Source organism: Coregonus clupeaformis, chromosome 10 (genome assembly GCF_020615455.1).
Source record: "Coregonus clupeaformis isolate EN_2021a chromosome 10, ASM2061545v1, whole genome shotgun sequence".
NCBI classification, from domain to species: domain Eukaryota; kingdom Metazoa; phylum Chordata; class Actinopteri; order Salmoniformes; family Salmonidae; genus Coregonus; species Coregonus clupeaformis.
In genome coordinates, this window is record NC_059201.1 from 19,603,802 (window position 1) to 19,624,216 (window position 20,415).

Here is a 20,415-nt window from a genome sequence, read left to right on the forward strand (position 1 = left end):
TAGGGAGAACACACTCAGACACATGGACATATAATACAGTATGTGTGTGTGTTGTCTGTGTGTGCGTGCGTGTGTGACAAGAGGTGAACTGACCTGCATACAGCCGCGGAAGCCATGCTGTATTTTCCCATCAGCCCCAGTGATGCCCCCGACACTCAGAGTCTTGACCTTCGCCCCTTTCAGCTTAGTATCCACCTCCATGCTGGCCTGGATTGGTAGATCAGATCACACACATTAGATACATTCATATACACTGGCTGTCTACATACTGGCCTAAGTAGATAACACTATATTATAACTGCCCTGTATACATGCATATTTCAATGTAATTAAAATACCAAACCTACAGTCTGTCTTCTAACAGTGTCTCACCGTATAGAGGCCATGATCAAAGGAGAGCACAGCCTTGTGGCGGGGCGCGCCCCCCGGGACATCTTTCAGCTCCAGCTGCAGATGGTGCCAGTCCCCGTCATTCACGGTCACCTCCTCTACCTGAGACAGGGTGGAGTCCTCGCCCCTCTGCAGGCCCATCACCACACTGCCACCGCGCAGCTAGGGGAGGGAGAGAGAGAGGGTCGGGAGACGATAGGATAGAGAGATATGTGGGAGAGGATGGGATAGAATGAGAGACGTGGGGCAAAGGATGGGAGAGAGAGGGGGATGGGAAGAGAGAGGGAGGGGATGGGAAGAGAGAGGGAGGGCAGGAGAGAGAGCGAAATACCTTCTTTAGTATGCATACATCACATGCTCACGGAGACAGAGCGTTTCTTCTCCTCATCCATATCAGATCATCTATGGTAATACAGTAGCTATAAAATAGCCCTGTTTATTTTTTTTATAGCTGCTGGACTGTTATACAACTTCAAAATAGGCACCTGTCTAGACAAACAGCTGCTCTCTGAAAGGCCTGGAAATGGCAGCTCTCATATCTCGGGATGAGGCGTTTGTTAGTTGGCAGGCTTCATCTCAACATCATCAAATATTTAAAGTCATGCTGCTGCCCAGACAGCCAACAGGTGGAGCTTTACGTCAACTAACCCACGGTCACTCTGTGAGCTGTTGGAGTCATGCTGGAGTTACATGCTACAATGCACTAATCTATTCCAACACTATACTGAGGGGGGAAACACATGCATAATCTGATGCGAAATAAGCAAAAGGAATTCCTATCAAAACTATTGGCTATGTTTGGCCATATCTTTGCTTCAGAAGGGATCAAATCCTGTATAATATGTATGATACTGTGCGTAATGACATATGATGTGGCCTACAGTGGCCTGTAGTAAACACCTTTGCACCTGTGAGGTGTATTTGCAGTGCTGCTCCGTATTGTTGGGTAATGCTATTGAAGGTGTGTGAATATGCCAGATTGATTGTGGGTAAGACTGTGTAGGGTGAGGTTGTGTGGAGTGAGTGTGTTTTCTCTGTGTGGAGTGAGAGTGTGTTTTCTCTGTACCTGTAGGATGAGGTTGTGTGGAGTGAGTGTGTTTTCTCTGTGTGGAGTGAGAGTGTGTTTTCTCTGTACCTGTAGGATGAGGTTGTGTGGAGTGAGAGTGTGTTTTCTCTGTACCTGTAGGATGAGGTTGTGTGGAGTGAGAGTGTGTTTTCTCTGTACCTGTAGGATGAGGTTGTGTGGAGTGAGAGTGTGTTTTCTCTGTACCTGTAGGATGAGGTTGTGTGGAGTGAGAGTGTGTTTTCTCTGTACCTGTAGGATGAGGTTGTGTGGTGTGAGAGTGTGTTTTCTCTGTACCTGTAGGATGAGGTTGTGTGGAGTGAGAGTGTGTTTTCTCTGTACCTGTAGGATGAGGTTGTGTGGAGTGAGAGTGTGTTTTCTCTGTACCTGTAGGATGAGGATGAGGTGGAGTGAGAGTGTGTTTTCTCTGTACCTGTAGGGTGAGGTTGTGGTGCTGTCCGGCGGTGAGGTGCAGCAGGGTGGCACTAGGCTGGCGCGTGCGGAACATGAGCTCCACGTGCCACGGCACAGTGACCACTGCCACCAGGTTAGTCCACTGCAATAGGCTGTTACCCAGGAAACGCTGCGGGTTGGCCATCACTGCAACACACACAACCAGAGAGAGGGGGATGAGGGAGGCAGATAGAAAGAGAGGGAGAGAGGAAAGTAAGGAGAGAGCGGGAAGTGTGAGAAAGAGAGAGATATAAATTGAGAGAGAGAGAGAGAGAGAGAGAGAGAGAGAGAGAGAGAGAGAGAGAGAGAGAGAGAGAGAGAGAGAGAGAGAGAGAGAGAGAGAGAGAGAGAGAGAGAGAGAGAGAGAGAGAGAGAGAACGAGAACGAGAACGAGGAAATGGCTGCTAACAAACAGTAGGTGACATGTGACAGTGAGTCATTAACACTCTCACAGTAATATGTTCTGTGATCAAGTCTGAACAACCCAGCTCCAATTACTGGTCAGGGGACTATAGACAATCTATGACGACTACAGGAAAAAATAAGTGGCAGACAAAGACAGCAGGACTATACGTTACATCTAACCTTACGGAAAAACTCTTTAAGACGTCAATGGAATGAAAGCCTTGGCACTCGCTATGTGGGTATAAAATAGTATGTGTGGCAATTTGAAACTAGATACCCCCTGAATAAATACTGTTCATAGACAGAGCCAAATACCAGAGAGGCTTCAACATGCCCCCTACCCCTATTCACTAGTACTAGGCTAGACAACGCTCAGGGGTGTGGTGTGTATTCACATGTATGTGTCTGTGTATTCGACATGCAGTCTGTGCATTCTGAAGACAGGCATTCTGGCAGAGAGGCACTAGTGACACTTTTAGCTGGGTGTTAGACATGTTTTTTCTCTCTCTCATTACACTGTGGCAGAGATGCATAATGCATAATTAATGACACAAATCAAGCCTGTCATTGGAACTAGAGAGAGAGTGAGGGAGAAAGAGAGAGGGAGAGAAAAAGAGAAACAGAGGACCCAGGGGATAGTGGCTGTGGTGCAGTCTGGCACTGGTCTAACGCTACAAAAAAATTGTCAACTGAATCTCATGAAGAGGTTGATACACTGAGTGTACAAAACATTAAGCACACCTTCCTAATATTGAGTTGCACACCCCCCTTTTGCCCTCAGAACAGCCTCAATTCGTCGGGGCATGGACTCTACAAGGTGTCGAAAGCGTTCCACAGGGATGCTGGCCCATGTTGAGTGCAATGCTTTCCACAGTTGTGTCAGCGTTTCAGTTCTTGACACAAACCGGTGCGCCTGGCACCTACTACCATACCCCTTTTAAAGGCACTTAAATATTTTGTCTTGCCCATTCACCCTCTGAATGGCACACATACACAATCCATGTCTCAATTATCTCAAGGTTGAAAAAAACAAATGTAACCTGTCTCCTCCCCTTCATCTACACTGATTGAAGTGGCGGCAGGTAGCTTAGTGGTTAAGAGCGGTGTGCCAGTAACCGAAAGGTCGCTGGTTCTAATCCCCGAGCCGACTAGGTGAAAAATCGGTCAATGTGCCCTTGAGCAAGGCACTTAACCCTAATTGCTCCTGTAAGTCGCTCTGGATAAGAGCGTCTGCTAAATGACAAAAAAAATAAAAATAATAATAATTGCATCAATAAGGGATCATAGCTTTTACCTGGATTCACCTGGTCAGTCTGTCATGGAAAGAGCAGGTGTTCAGAATGTTTTGTACACTTAGTTTCTATTTGCAGTGTGTTTGGTCTGAACAGGGTCCATATAAAAAGGTAGGCATACTCATGGGATTGACAATGAAAGTTTTTTATCCCCCATACCCTTGTCCATCCAGAGTCAGTAGTGAACAAGTGAGATGCTGGGGATTTTCTCCATGGTTACTAGCTGTTATACCCTCTCTAACCCCTGATGTCCGATCCTATGACATACTGTAAATTTAACAGCAATATTTTTATAGTGACCTTTGTTGAATAGTTAATGGTCTTGGTAGAACATGAACATTCATGCCATCGACACCCACTATCTAGATTAAAGATCAGTAGCACAGTATTAGACTACACTATGTTTTCCTCTTTCCCTTCCGCTCTCCCTCTCTTCTTCAGATGAAGGAGTCACATGGGTTCATCTGCCTCAGAGAGGGAGATTAACCCTTCTCCCATCCCCCGTTCATCATCCATCCTCAGTCTCCCCTTAACTGTGAGAAAGAAGTGGTCCTTTATCACTGGATTTCACTCTAAACTACAACAGGGATGCTTTTGTGTAATTTACCATTTATTGAGTAGTATCCCCTTTTCTCTTCTCCCTCCCATGGGGCCTTTTCCCCCTCTCTCCCTCCCGTCTCCCTCCCATCTCCATCTCTCTCTCTTCAAGCCATCCCAGCATGTAAATCAGCAAGTCAAACAACTGCAGAGCACAGAAGAGCTGAGAAGAGAAATGGACACTAGTAATGCTCTAACACACACATGCCTCTCTCAAACTGAAAAACTAAATACTTTACCGTAAACATGTCCAAGGTGTTATTCCAGAGAACATGTTTAAAAATATAGCTCTATTAAATGTGACATGATCCCTCATGACAGATTCATAAACGCCTATGGCATATCACATCGCATATGTCATATTGTATACACATATGGGACCCTCACAAACCCTTGTGTAATGTCTGGCATAATAACAGCAATACTCAGTATTAGTATTTATTAGGATCCCCAATTAGCTGCTGCCGAGGCAGCGGCTACTCCTCCTGGGTCCAAACAGGAAACACAACAAATAAAATACAGTGCACAACAGGTAACGTTATGCTTATGAAACCATCATGTCAGCAAATAAATGATGACTGGCTTTATCTGTGCCAGGAAAGAGTGCTAAAATGATGAGGACATATTTCAACACTCTGCTGATTGAAGAGCCTACTTCAGCTTTTTACAGCCCTGCCAATTCCCTCTAAGCATCACCCTGAGCAATCTCCTCTGCATGGTGTCTATGCAAATGTTTCCCCACTACATTTACACTGTACACTCAAAAAGGCATGTTTTAAAATGATAAGAAAATACAATATAGCAGAAGCTCTTTTAACACTGCAGCACTAAGAAGCAAATTAAATGGCCAGTGTCACTGTAACCACTTGGTTGTTGAGTTATAGTACAGTCCATCAACTACAAAGACCCTAGTTAAGTGTAGGTCAGGAGAGCTGGGGGATGTCTGTCTGTCTGATGGGTCACTTAGTAGTCTACTCTTAATGCACGCCTGTAAAGTCCTTGTACCTCTTTACTAAAAGGGCCTATAATGGTAGGTCATGGGACAACAAAACCTGTTTAGCTTCGATCTCATGTTTTAACCATTTGAGGAAGCTTTCCAACCTCCTGCAATGCCGTTACTTCACTGAACTTCACTTACCCTTCTCGCAGTTCCGGCCTCCAAATCCTAGGGGGCAGTCACAGCTGAAGGAGCCCCACAGGTTGACGCAGGTCCCTCCGTTCAGACATGGGTTGTTGATGCAGAAGTGCCTTTTAGCAGAGCATCCTGGGAAGTTAAAGACATCTGAGGAACAGTTCAAGCCAACCTCATTATGCTAAGAGGTAATACATTATTCATACATCAGGTAAAACTTAAGGTACATTTACTTCCCCAACATATCTCATACTGGGCTCAACTAAGACAGTAGGGTAGGGAGGATGGCTATAAAACGGTCGCAGAATAGTTCAGTCAAATGGCAATGTGTAAGGTTACTAACCTGGTAGCGTGCCGTTGTTAGCGATGAAGCTAGCCATGTCGATGTGGCGGTTGTCGATCTTCAGGTCCTTCATGCAGCCCACAAACTGGCGGTTCTGGATGGGGAAGTCCTCAGGCAGTTTGGGCACGCCCCCCAGGAGGAGAGGACCAGTCAGATCCAGAGATCTACAGCAGAAAGACAGGACAGTCAGGCACATTTAGAATCTGTCACTGAGCTCTGCTTCTATACCACAACACATTATAAACACTGAGCTCTGCTTCTATACCACAACACAACCCACTGGAATGGCGTTTATGAAATATTTATCAGTGTCACATTTTGCAGCTTGTTTTTTTCCCAGGGAGGAAAACAGATACACCCCACTGAACTAAAATATGTTTACGATGGTTTACAAGCTGGACGTGACAGACTTTAGTTTAAAAAAGTATAATCTGTACCATAATGAGAGCCCTGTTTTGCTCAGGAAAGCCAATTGGGATTTCGACAATAGTACAATAGATCAAGAGGGTAAGTTCAGCTTGTGACAAAATGCTAAAACTGAATTAATGGCTTCAAAAGGCTAATTATGCATTTACTCAACTCTACTATAATTGCAATTGTTGGCCAATAACAGTGCACAATGAAATACCAGTAAGCCCCTCCCATTCCCTTACTTTTTGGATCCTGATTGGCTGCCCTGGGCAGAGCAGGTGTAGTTCCCAATTACATGACCAAATCGCAGTGCCACTGAGGTGTCACAGTTGTCCACGGTTACTACGACGACCTTCTGGTCAGAGGGACCCTGGGGCATGCCGGCCTGGTTTAGGATTGGCTGTGAGGAGAGAAGAGGAGTTGTTGAGTTTGGCTCCAGTGTTATGGACAGAACACCTACAACAGATGGGGGGGGGGGGGGGGGGGGGAAATCACCTGACAGACTACTGTAAATAGCAGCACATGGGTGATAGGACTTTCTAAACAGAACAGCATTTATAAGTTATGCTATTCCTTCCTAAATAGGCGATACTGTTTGGGAAGAAGATGGACATATATACAGTATGTAGTGTTTGGTTATGGATGGCTAGATAGATTGAGAGGCTATAATGAGCCTTCTGGGACTGTTCAGAGGATTCTTTGAAAATAAAATCACAGGTACATCTCAAGGACTGCTTGATGCAAAAAATATGCTGAGACTCAAGGTTTCTTCTTCAAGTTACAAAAGACAACATTCAAGAAAAGAAATGGAAGTAAATGTGTGGAAGTTTATTTTTGTCTCCGAATATCCATTTTATTGTTTGTGTGTGTCACTGTCAAGCATTTTTGGTTGCTCAGCACATAAATAGATTGCTTGTCTGTGTGTGGGTAGCTTATTACACATGAAGTTGTGCCACACATCTCAGTATATAAGTGTGATCATAACCAAATCTGTCTAACAAGGTGTCAAAAACCTGGTAATCACACTTCTATTTCGAATGCAAAATACTAAGCATAAAAACTAGCATAAAAAATAAAAACCACTCACCATCTACTTAGTCATTGAAACATTCACCCTAGAGATAAGGATCTTAAATCAAGTGCTTCAATTAACAACAAAAGACTTGAAACAATTTCACACATCCCAACAATTTAAGAAGCTTTAACAATCCTAATAAAAAGTTTGAGTCAATTCTGAAGAAATATTCAGCCATTAGCTTTCATGTTCAGCCCTACAGTATTCTTGAACATCACCCCAATTTATCTCAATGTTTTCAGTGCTTCAATAACTTAAAGCCAAACAGGCATGATTCAAGTCAAAGGCTGACACATAACCAAAAGCACAAGGGGCACAGACGCACACACACACGGCAGAAAAGCCCTGCTCAACAGGACAGTGATGGTCTTCTTCAGCATAAAGGATCTCTTTCATTGTGTGAGGAATCAATGGAGGGAGAAACAAGAGGAGGAGGGGAGAATAACGATCCCGTCAATAAAGGTTACAACCTCTTTTCAAACACAAGCGTTTCCCCAGAGGTCACACAGAGCTCATATTGACCGTCAGCCCGGTTAGAGCTTGTGTCAGCAGTGGCTAGGCTAGCAGCACTGTAATGAGAGGGGTAACCACCACTGACCACCCTCCCACTGTTAACTGACCAGGCCTGGGCACTGAACTATGGACAGAGCAAATAGGAATAGTCTCCATGTGCAGTGTGGTCTAGTGCTGAGTGATTAAATGAAATGTCGGTTCTTTTTTGTTTTTTAAACAACTAATTGACCAACATCGGTTCAATTATTTGAATTCCATTAAATTTTTTCTGTGAGCTCAAAGCACAGTTTCTTTAGAGAGAAATCAGATCCAGCCTGAACTGTGTGATGTAGAAGGGAGTTGTATTTTCCAACAGGCCAATATTCTACATAGTTTAGTGCAGAAAACCGCCTACTTGTCCGCTCTATGTGGAGCAGACACAGAGGGAGAGAAGAGATGGAAGAACGTGCGATTGAGATGGTATGCCTTATTTACGATGAAGAACTACTAAAATAGTGATTTTGTCAGACAGCATAGGCAGCAGCTCTATAGAGATGAGATGATAACTTGGAATGAAATAGCCTAATAAGTCATCAACTGAAATATTTTATTTAAGTAAAGTAATGTGAATAAATGATAATCAATGATAAGCAGTAATGGACAGTCACTACCATCATGGGACTTTTAATTGTTTTATTCTGTGTTGTTACAGCATTCAACCCACATTTTAATGTTAATTTATTTTATCGAAACCTAAATCAAACCGACCTCAAATATCAAATAAAATTTTATTTGCCACATGCACCGAATACAACAGGTGTAGACATTACAGTGAAATGCTTACTTACAAGCCCTTAACCAACAATGCCGTTTTTTTAAATAAATAAAAAATAAAAAAAATTAAGCAAATAACTAAAGAGCAGCAGTAAAATAAAATAACAGTAGGGAGGCTATATACAGGGGGGTACCGGTACAGAGTCAATGTGCTGGGGCACCGGCTAGTCAAGGTAATTGAGGTAATATGTACATGTAGGTAGAGTTATTAAAGTGACTATGCATAGATAATAAACAGAGTAGCAGCAGCGTAAAAGAGGTGTGGGGGGAGCAGTGCAAATAGTCCAGGTAGCCATGATTAGCTGTTCAGGAGGCTTGGGGGTAGAAGCTGTTAAGAAGCCCTTTGGACCTAGACTTGGCGCTCCGGTACCGCTTGCCGTGCGGTAGCAGAGAGAACAGTCTATGACTAGGGTGGCTGGAGTCTGACAATTTTTAGGGCCTTCCTCTGACACCGCCTGGTATAGAGGTCCTGGATGGCAGGAAGCTTGGCCCCAGTGATGTACTGGGCCGTACGTACTACCCTCTGTAGCACTATCCTCTGTAGCACTAATCGCACAGCACTAGCGTGGGATACAAGGAGGATATGATGATGCTCTGTCCTGGGTGGCCTGATTGTTGAGAGCTGAGGAATGCATGTGATTGTGATATTTAAAAAAAATATTCTTAACAAAAAGTTAATTAGCTAATTTTATTCATAGCATAAGATAACAATTAACATAAGTTACACTTATGATTTGTCTACATATCCCTGCAGAGCCATAATAACTGTCTGAGCCCTTTAATCAAATGGGGCTAAGAATACAGACCAGACAAATGGAGTATAGGTGGACCTTACACACACAGACACTGCTGGCATAACGCATCTAGCCAGCTGTAATATTGTAGGTCATAACAGAGTCCCATCCCATTTCTCGAGAGCACTGCAGACACAGAACATCTCCCTCACATGGTTCTCATTCCAACCCTGTATCCTATCCAGTGAGTAGATTAGATTATATCTGTGCGTGCAGCGTGCTATTAATACAGCTGTCCCATTGAGGGGCTGTCTGTGAGGAGCTGAATACTGGAGGAGCTCATTGTGGGTCTTGTGATCACGGTCGTCTGCCTCTGAGAGGATGGAGACTTAATTACATTGTTCCACTGCACTGATCAAATATTAGCCATCCTCTTTAAACACCTCATATGTCTCCCATTAGGCATTAGAGGTTGACCTTATTATCATATTTAATAACTGGCAAATAGGATTATTTGCTTTGCTGATTTGAGTCTGAAATACGTGCAGATTATTATTCACAACAAACCGGCTACTAGAAAGGTAGAAAGAACCTCTAAACCTTCCATTCACAAATTGTTGACCAAAAGGTCTTCATCCTTTAGTTGACCCATTGTGAGGCAGTGGGAAACTAATTTGTTGGGACAAACAAACCTGCAGTGTGAGATGGTCTGTTAGAATGGTCACAAACCAAATCACCCGACACGCTCTTTTCCACGGTTCCCCTCAGTTGAGAAAGGTCCGGAACAGACTGGTCCAGATTTGCTGGTTCGTTCACTGACCTACGCATTGGGCCATCGCTCCCATCAGTCATGGCTGTTGACTCTGCTATAATGACTCTCTGCTAATGTCTGTCAGCTGCTCTGTCTGCTACACAAAGCCCCGGCCTGTCAGAGCTGATTGGAGAGCATATTTACTCAGGACTACATTAAACACTGTTCCCCTCATTACAAGCGGGGTGACATGGGAATATGAGTTCATTGTTATCCACAATGACAGGGATGGACAGGAGGAGCATGGGAGCAAACAATAGTAATATTAGGTCTGACTGGAAACACCATAGCAACCAGAGAGGTTAGCCCTGAAGCGCAGTATCCCCGCTCAAAGCCCAAGTCAATACTTCTCTCGCCTTTCTTTTCCCTCCTTTCGCTCCTCTCCCGCCCTGTTTTTCTCTCCTTGCTGGTGAACAGAGAGTGGGGCACCTTCCCCGGGGCCGCATCATTCACTGCCCATGGTCCCATTGGAGGCCGAGCCCAGCACAAAGGCAGCGGTCATTGCCATTCTCCACACTCCCCCTCTCCCCTGAAAAGGCACATTTCAATCTAAAATGCCCCCACCTCATCCCACTCACCCCGCGCAGACAGGGACAGGCCCGGCCGGCATTAGATACCTCAGAGGGGAGGAGCCATCACTCTACCTCTATGACTCACTGGTTCTGGAACAATGAGCCCAATGCTGCTTCAGCGGCTGCGGATTTTGATTGGGGGGGATTAGTTCAACCAAAACTCTGGGCAGTTTTCTAGGAATATGTCCCTTCCATTGGTCTGTGCCTCTGCTTAACATTATGGTTGTTCCATTATTGAGTTCATGTTTGTATTGTGCTAAAGATAAGTAGGAAACTAGCTGGTAAAATGTGATAGAAAAGAAAACAGCTCATCAAAGGCATTACAGTGTGAGCAGTGGGCACTCAAGAGGAAGCACTTCTGTAGGTCACTGGAGACTGTCATTGTCTGTTTAATCCAAAAACTACTAGGTCACAATAAAACAAGCGATGGAGACTTTCATTGGACTTGTTGGATTGTAACAAAGTGATTAATGAAATAATAATGTCCCCGCTTTGAGGAGAACCAAATACTTTTCCTCCAATGGCACACGAGATGTTGTGTTCCCTCACATTCTGCTGGCTGAATCTGACATGGCCCTGTTATTATAGACCATGAATAGAATATCCACACTAGGAGAGGGTTGCCTGGCAACAGCTTTATGATGCAAAGTGACTTCCTGAATAGACCAAAATGTAACATCCTGTGTGTTGGTCTGGGGGGGACGGCTGAAAAGGATGGGGATAAGGGAGGAGGGGTAGTGGGTTATAGTTCCATACATTCTTCACTGATTGATATGGAAATAAAAAAGTTGTGAAGCCGTCGTCAGGGAAAAATATCTCGTTTGTATGGTGAGTTCTATTTTCTCAAATATATACTCTGAGCATAGCTGTGAAAACATTCCTCCCACCCTTTTCTAGTGTCTCTCCCGCTCTTTATCCGTCTGTCTCATCCCCCTCTCCCTCTGTTTCTCTCTCTCTCTCATTCCTCCTGTGTGTCTGGCACACTGCCCATTCCACTGTCCCATTAACGGTTCTCTGGAATGACACAGCAGCAGTTCTGACAGGAAGCAGCAAAGTGAAAACGTCCACAGAGGACTGTGGGTATTCTTCTCCCAGTGTGGTCCAGCTATAATCATTACCCTCATCACTCTATAGACAGTCACTGTCAGACACTTGATGAAGTACAGCTGGTCTAGTAAAAATGGATAAGTCATCAGGACACGAAGTACAGTGTATAAATCTATATCAATATCTACCAACACTACATAACATCCATACATTTTTTTTTTTTTTTACCTTTATTTAACTAGGCAAGTCAGTTAAGAACAAATTCTTATTTAGGGCGGCAGGTAGCTTAGTGGTTAAGAGCGTTGTGCCAGTAACCGAAAGGTCGCTGGTTCTAATCCCCGAGCCGACTAGGTGAAAAATCTGTCGATGTGCCCTTGAGCAAAGCACTTACCCCTAATTGCTCCTGTAAGTCGCTCTGGATAAGAGCATCTGCTAAATGACTAAAATGTAAATGTAGAATTTACAATGACGGCCTACACCGGCCAAACCCGGACGACACTGGGCCAATTGTGCGCCGCCCTATGGGACTCCCAATCACGGCCGGTTGTGATACAGCCTGGAATCGAACCAGGGGGTCTGTAGTGACGCCTCAAGCACTAAGATGCAGTGCCTTAGACCGCTGCGCCACTCGGGAGCCCAATTACCGGTATGCAAGTCAATTGCAGGCCAAACATGTTACGAAAATATGTCTTGTATTTTGACGTCTCATAATTCAAGTCTGTGGTAAAAGACAAACATAATTCAGTTTAGGCATGTACTGTACTGATGTTGGAAATTAACTGCTCTTAGTACTCCTGCTCAGTGCTTCAGAGTGAGGTCTGATAAAGCCAAGTCTCTAGTGGGCCTTTTTTATTGTATTTTTTTATTTCACCTTTATTTAACCAGGTAAGCCAGTTGAGAACAAGTTCTCATTTACAACTGCGACCTGGCCAAGATAAAGCAAAGCAGTGCGATAAAAACAACAACACAGAGTTACATATGGGGTAAACAAAACATAAAGTCAAAAATACAACAGAAAATATACATACAGTGTGTGTAGGAATGTGTAGTAAATTATGGAGGTAAGGCAATAAATAGGCCATAGTGCAAAATAGTTACAATTTCGTATTAACACTGGAATGATAGATGTGCAAAAGATGATGTGCAAATAGAGATACTGGGGTGCAAATTAGCAAAATAAATAACAATATGGGGATGAGGTAATAATATAATATAATATGCCATTTAGCAGACACTTTTATCCAAAGCGACTTACAGTCATGCGTGCATAAATTTTTTTGTGTATGTAGTTGGGTGGGCTAATTACAGATGGGCTGTGTACAGGTGCAGTGATCGGTAAGCTGCTCTGACAACTGACGCCTAAAGTTAGTGAGGGAGATAAGAGTCTCCAGCTTCAGAGATTTTTGCAGTTCGTTCCAGTCATTGGCAGCAGAGAACTGGAAGGAATGGCGGCCAAAGGAGGTGTTGGCTTTGGGGATGACCAGTGACATATACCTGCTGGAGCTACGGGTGGGTGTTGCTATGGTGACCAGTGAGCTAAGATAAGATGGGGATTTGCCTAGCAGTGATTTATAGATGACCTGGAGCCAGTGGGTTTGGCGACGAATATGTAGTGAGGGCCAGCCAACAAGACCGTACAGGTCACAATGGTGGGTAGTATATGGGGCTTTGGTGACAAAACGGATGGCACTGTGATAGACTACATCCAATTTGCTGAGTAGAGTGTTGGAAGCTATTTTGTAAATTACATCGCCGAAGTCAAGGATCGGTAGGATAGTCCGTTTTACGAGGGCATGTTTGGCAGCATGAGTGAAGGAGGCTTTGTTGCGAAATAGGAAGCCGATTCTAGATATAACTTTTGATTGGAGATGCTTGATGTGAGTCTGGAAGGAGAGTTTACAGTCTAACCAGACACCTAGATATTTATAGTTGTCCACATACTCTAGGTCAGACCCGCCGAGAGTAGTGATTCTAGTCGGGTGGGCGGGTGCAAGCAGCGTTCGGTTGAAGAGCATGCATTTAGTTTTACTAGTGTTTAAGAGCAGTTGGAGGCTACGGAAGGAGTGTTGTATGGCGTTGAAGCTTGTTTGGAGGTTTGTTAACACAGTGTCCAATGAAGGGCAGATGTATACAAAATGGTTTCGTCCGCATAGGAGGTGGATCCGAGCGTCACCAGCAGCAAGAGCGACATCATTGATATACACAGCGAATAGAGTCGGCCCGAGAATTGAACCCTGTGGCACCCCCATAGAGACTGCCAGAGGTCCAGACAATAGACCCTCCGATTTGACAAATTGAACTCTATCTGAGAAGTAGTTGGTGAACCAGGCGAGGCAGTCATTTGAGAAACCAAGGCTATTTAGTCTGACAATAAGAATGCGGTGGTTGACAGAGTCGAAAGCCTTGGCCAGGTCGATGAAGACGACTGCGCAGTATTTCTTTAATGTGGCATGCTTATTTAAGATTGAGTGGAAAGCACTTTTAAAGAACAACCAGGCATCCTCTACTGACGGATTGAGGTCAATATCCATCCAGGATACCCGGGCCAGGTCAATTAGAAAGGCCTGCTCGCTAAAGTGTTTTAGGGAGCGTTTGACAGTGATGAGGGGACCCATTACGGACACAGGCAATAAGGCAGTGATCGCTGAGATCCTGGTTGAAGACTGCGGAGGTGTATTTAGAGGGTAAATTTGTCAGTATGATATCTATGAGGGTGCCCATGTTTACAGATTTTGGGTTGTACCTGGTAGGTTCGTTGATAATTTGTGTGAGATTGAGGGCATCTAGTTTAGATTGTAGGTTGGCCGGGGTGTTAAGCATATCCCAGTTTTAGGTCACCAAGCAGTACGAACTCTGAGGATAGATGGGGGGCAATCAGTTCACATATGGTGTCCAGGGCACAGCTCGGGGCTGAGGGGGTCTGTAGCAAGCGGCAACAGTGAGAGACTTATTGCTGGAAAGGTGGATTTTTAGAAGTAGAAGCTCAAACTGTTTGGGCACAGACCTGGATAGTATAATAGTAGCCTAGTCTGACCAAAGTTATATCCCAGCCCAGACCCAGCAAATCTGTGTTTTGTCTAGTGTTGAACCAGTCTACACTTTATAGGACCACAAGGCCTAGCCCAGGTTTCCCCCGACGTACCTTGTTGTAGTAGTGAACTTGGACCACATGCCACTGGCCATCACTGACACCTCCAAGGATGTAGGGCGACACAGTCGTCTTGGTCTCACCTAAAAAAAGGAAACAGTAAGCAAAGGTTATTCACACATCATTGGATCAGGGCTACAGTGTCAACACTTGTCACGATCACATTTGAATATTTTAATAACAACCAAATCTAGATTTGGGGTTAATTGGCTGACGTGCACTAACAGAAGCCCCTCCTACCTGCAGAGAAGGTGAGCTGGATCTGCTCACTGATGATTTCCACAGCGATGAAGTCATGCTTCTCGTTGAAGCGGCCATTGTAGAGTAATAAACCATTTGGCTCCTTTGTGGCAAATCTGGAAGATAGAAAAAAACAGGGTCTATAGTTTCTTAACAGCCAAAGACAATAAGAAAGAGTAAACAACATAATGTTCACTGAGGAGAGGTCTTTGTGGGGGGGAAGACTACTTGAAGATGCATTCCTGGCAGTATAATTCTGTAACTATAACTAATCATTGCTGCAATAAATGCATTTTCAACTTCCACATTGAACATTCAGTGCTCAAAAACATGTCTAAATGGTTCTGTATCAATATTATGTGTAGCCTCCTCATACCCATGTCTAGAACCCCATCCAGTGCCCTTGCCACAAGAAAGACAGACAGACAATATACTGACTGACATGCCCTATTACAGCAGAGGACACAGATTATGAACGCACCAGAAAACAACGGTTTTCCTTTCCTATTAGGTTACTATGAGGGCATATTGATGCACTGTCCCTAGTGATTCACCATTGAGGAGCAAAGGGTGAAATGTAACAATGCTGCAATTTTCCACAGATCACTGAGCACCCAACAGGGTTAACCACCATGAGCACCATTCTCTGACAGAGACGGAGAAAAGCACTACAAAACAATATAATATCTGCAGTGAAGGCATGGAGCATGATACAGTCCATAAACTCAGACTGCATGCCATGGATAGTGACTACACCACAGAAATAGAATGAATAGAATGGGCATCCCCATTCAAGTAAATTATGTCATAATGGGTGAACTGGCAGCCATTTTGAGTGTACCCATAGGAAGTAGGAAGTAAAAGCAGGAAGTGTACCCATCAATCTGTGTTTTGATTTGTTGAATCAACTCAACTGATGTTACAAAAAATACATTCCATTGCATTACCATGGAAATGATTGCATCACAATACCAGGCAGCCATTGTGAGTGTATCCATGAGTTTACCAGTCAAATTGCCACGGTTAGAGGTTCCAAGCCCGTTCTATTCATTCTATTTCTATGGACTACACACAGAGTGAGATGAAAAGACGTTCTGATAAGATGTGACAAACTGGGCCAATTTCAAAACTCCAGCTTGAAAAATACATGTGCAACCTTAACTGTATGATATGGAAATAATAGACTAAGCTCAGAACGATAATGATGGTTGGTAGCAATGAGGAGATGCAATATTTTAACAGAGGAGATACTAGGCAGAAATTAGGTAGTTACTATACAATCACAGAAAATAGGTATGCATTTGTTTTCTCAAAGAGGAACATCAAAAACAGGCTGCAAGTAAATAACTATTTCTGAAGAGATGACAAAAAAAACTAGTCTATAGTGCTGGAGGTCATTGTGTTGTTGTCTTTTATTGTCACGTTAATGGACAGTTAGACACATTTAAACAAGCCAGTGCACCTCTGGCTCCCATCCAGAGCCCACGCCAAGTGACGCCACTAACGCTCCCGTCTAACCTGGGATTCAAGGAATGACGCGTTCCAACCGCAGAAAGACCACAGGGCAAAGAAAAAAGACACAAATTCTATAAAGAAATCAAATCATTGGGTCACTGAGTGCTGAGGTGTCTTCATTTGATTCACCACAAAGGTAAAATGATCATGTGTGACACTGTGTTATCTTATATAATGATAATGCAGGCAGTCCAGGCCAAATGCAGAAGTTGGCAGAAAAGTATGGAACCAGAAAATATTTTCCGCTCATTCCTGTCCCAGGGGACCACACAGTGGATCTGCTCCGTTTTACATTTGGAACATTCTGAACATCTGTGGGAGAACTGAGAGCCCTGTTTGTGTTACTGGTGTGACTCATTGGTGCTTGTAGTCTGCATCTGCCTGTTCAGATGGAGACCGTGTCAGACGGATGAAGCCTACTGATTTTCTTTTTTAAATGAGGGAGAGATTCCAGAGATCTAAATACAGTGTCTCAGGATGCTCTCAGAGCACATTCGCAAATGTTGGGAGGCTATGTGTGGGTGTGTGTGCCAGTGTGTGAGCCAGTGTGTGAGCCTGCATGCATTATTCCGGAGCTGGAGCGTAGCCATGGGGCACAGCAAAGCTGAACTGCTTACTGAGGAGAATGATAATCATGACCTCAGACAAGAGGGAAGAGGGGAAAAACACACGCACCAGCTGATTACAATAACACTGAATATCAAAATCGTGTTCACCCATGACTGCATGGCCACGCACGACTCCAAAACCATCATTAAGTTTGCTGACGACCCGACGGTGGTAGGCCTGACTACCAACGACGATGAGGCAGCCTATAGGGAGGTGGTCAGTAACCTGGCAGTGTGGTGCCAGGACAACAACCTTTCTCTCAACATCAGCCAGACAAAGGAGCAGATCGTGGATTACAGTAAACGGAGGGCCGAGCACGCTCCCATCCATATCGACGGGGCTGTAGTGGAGCGGGTCGAGAGCTTCAAGTTCCTCAGGGTCCACATCTCTAAAGAATTAACAAGGTCCACACACACACCAACACAGTCGTGAAGAAGGCCCAACAACGCCTCTTCCCCCTCAAGAGGCTGAAAAGATTTGGCAGATCCTCAAAAGGTTCTACAGCTGCACCATTGAGAACATCTTGACTGGCTGCAGTTAGTGAGTGCATAGATTATTTTATTTTTTATACTGGCCCCCCGTGGGAATCGAACCGACAACCCTGGCGTTGCAAATGCCATGCTCTACCAACTGAGCTACATCCCTGCCGGTCATTCCATCCCCTACCCTGGACAACGCTGGGCCAATTGTGCGCCGCCCCATGGGTCTCCCGGTCGCGGCCGGGTACGACAGAGCCTGGATTCGAACCAGGATCTCTAGTGGCACAGCTAGCACTGCAATGCAGTGCCTTATCTCTGCTACCGCACGGCAAGCAGTACCAATGCACCAAGTCAGGAACCAACAAAACCGTAAACAGCTTCTACACCCAAGCAATTAAGACTGCTAAATAGTTATTCAAATAGCTACCTGGACTATCTGCATTGACCATCCCTTTGCAGTAACTCTTTTGACTCATCACATACGCTGCTGCTACTGCTTATTATCTATCATGTTGCCTAGTCACTTTACCCCTACTCCTATGTACATACACTACATGACCAAAAGTATGTGGACACCTGCTTGTCGAACATCTCATTCCAAAATCATGGGCATTAATATGGAGTTGGTACCCCCTTTGCTGCTATAACAGCCTCCACTCCTCTGGGAAGGTTTTCCACTAGATGTTGGAACATCGCTGCAGGGACTTGTTCCATTCAGCCACAAGAGCATTAGTGAGGTCGGGCGATTAGTCCTGGCTTGCAGTCGGCGTTCTAATTCATACCAAAGGTGTTCTATGGGGTTGAGGTCAGGGCTCTGTGCAGCCCAGTCAAGTTCTTCCACACCGATCTCGACAAACCATTTCTGTATGGACCTCGCTTTGTGCACAGGGGCATTGTCATGCTGAAACAGGAAAGGGCCTTCCCCAAACTGTTGCCACAAAGTTGGAAGCACAGAATCGTTGAGAATGTTATTGTATACTGTAGCGTTAAGATTTCCCTTCACTGGAACTAAGGGGCCTAGCCCGAACCATGAAAAACAGCCCCAGACCATTATTCCTCCTCCACCAAACTTTGCAGTTGGCACTATGCATTCGGGCAGGTAGAATTCTTCCTATATCTGCCAAACCCAGATTCATCCGTCGGACTGCCAGATGGTGAAGCGTGATTCATCACTCCAGAGAACGCGTTTCCACTGCTCCAGAGTCCAATGGCGGTGAGCGTTACACCACTCCAGTCGATGCTTGGCATTGTACATGGTGATCTTAGGCTTGTGTGTGGCTGCTCGGCCATGGAAACCCATTTCATGAAGCTCCCGACGAACAGTTATTGTGCTGACGTTGCTTCCAGAGGCAGTTTGGAACTCGATAGTGAGTGTTGCAACCGAGGACAGACGACTTTTACGCCCTACGCGCTTTAGCACTCGGTGATCCCGTTCTGTGAGCTTGTGTGGCCTACCACTTCGCGGCTGAGCCGTTGTTGCTCCTAGACGTTTCCCCTTCAAAATAACAGCACTTACAGTTGACCGGGGCAGCTCTAGCAGGGCAGAAATTTGACGAACTGACTTGTTGGAAAGGTGGCATCATATGACAGTGCCACGTTGAAAGTCACTGAGCTCTTCAGTAAGTCCATTCTACTGCCAATGTATGTCGATGGAGATAGCTGTGTGCTCGATTTTATACACCTGTCAGCAACATGTGTGGCTGAAATAGCCGAATGCACTAATCAGTAATCACTAGTCAGCCACCAATTGTGCAAGTTCTCCCACTTAAAAAGATGAGAGAGGCCTGTAATTTTCATCATAGGTACACGTCAACTATGACAGACAAAATGAGATTTTTTTTCTCCAGAAAATCACATTGTAGGATTTTTAATGAATTTATTTGCAAATTATGGTGGAAAATAAGTATTTGGTCAATAACAAAAGTTTCTCAATACTTTGTTATATACCCTTTGTTGGCAATGACACAGGTCAAACGTTTTCTGTAAGTCTTCACAAGGTTTTCACACACTGTTGCTGGTATTTTGGCCCATTCCTCCATGCAGATCTCCTCTACAGCAGTGATGTTTTGGGGCTGTCGCTGGGCAACACGGACTTTCAACTCCCTCCAAAGATTTTCTATGGGGTTGAGATCTGGAGACTGGCTAGGCCACTCCAGGACCTTGAAATGCTTCTTACGAAGCCACTCCTTCGTTGCCCGGGCGGTGTGCTTGGGATCATTGTCATGCTGAAAGACCCAGCCACGTTTCATCTTCAATGCCCTTGCTGATGGAAGGAGGTTTTCACTCAAAATCTCACGATACATGGCCCCATTCATTCTTTCCTTTACACGGATCAGTCGTCCTGGTCCCTTTGCAGAAAAACAGCCCCAAAGCATGATGTTTCCACCCCCATGCTTCACAGTAGGTATGGTGTTCTTTGGATGCAACTCAGCATTCTTTGTCCTCCAAACATGACGAGTTGAGTTTTTACCAAAAAGTTCTATTTTGGTTTCATCTGACCATATGACATTCTCCCAATCCTCTTCTGGATCATCCAAATGCACTCTAGCAAACTTCAGACAGGCCTGGACATGTACTGGCTTAAGCAGGGGGGACACGTCTGCCACTGCAGGATTTGAGTCCCTGGCGGCGTAGTGTGTTACTGATGGTAGGCTTTGTTACTTTGGTCCCAGCTCTCTGCAGGTCATTCACTAGGTCCCCCGTGTGGTTCTGGGATTTTTGCTCACCGTTCTTGTGATCATTTTGACCCCACGGGGTGAGATCTTGCGTGGAG

The 20,415-nt window shown here is 44.7% G+C and overlaps 1 protein-coding gene across 4 annotated transcripts in view; it reads right to left on the bottom strand.

Annotated features, from left to right (window-relative positions):
* Nucleotides 1–20,415, bottom strand: part of LOC121575298 (cadherin EGF LAG seven-pass G-type receptor 2-like) — a 76,227-nt gene that overhangs the window by 17,630 nt on the left and 38,182 nt on the right. For 3 of the 4 annotated variants that reach the window (XM_045222870.1, XM_045222869.1, XM_045222868.1), the window contains exons 4-11: nt 15,040–15,155; nt 14,794–14,882; nt 6,329–6,486; nt 5,676–5,839; nt 5,339–5,482; nt 1,887–2,053; nt 373–552; nt 94–207 (exon numbers count right to left, since the gene is read on the bottom strand). In XM_045222870.1, the coding sequence (XP_045078805.1) occupies nt 94–207; nt 373–552; nt 1,887–2,053; nt 5,339–5,482; nt 5,676–5,839; nt 6,329–6,486; nt 14,794–14,882; nt 15,040–15,155 (1,132 nt within the window). The remainder of the gene's footprint in view (nt 1–93; nt 208–372; nt 553–1,886; nt 2,054–5,338; nt 5,483–5,675; nt 5,840–6,328; nt 6,487–14,793; nt 14,883–15,039; nt 15,156–20,415) is intronic. The other variant, XM_045222871.1, reaches the window with a different exon arrangement.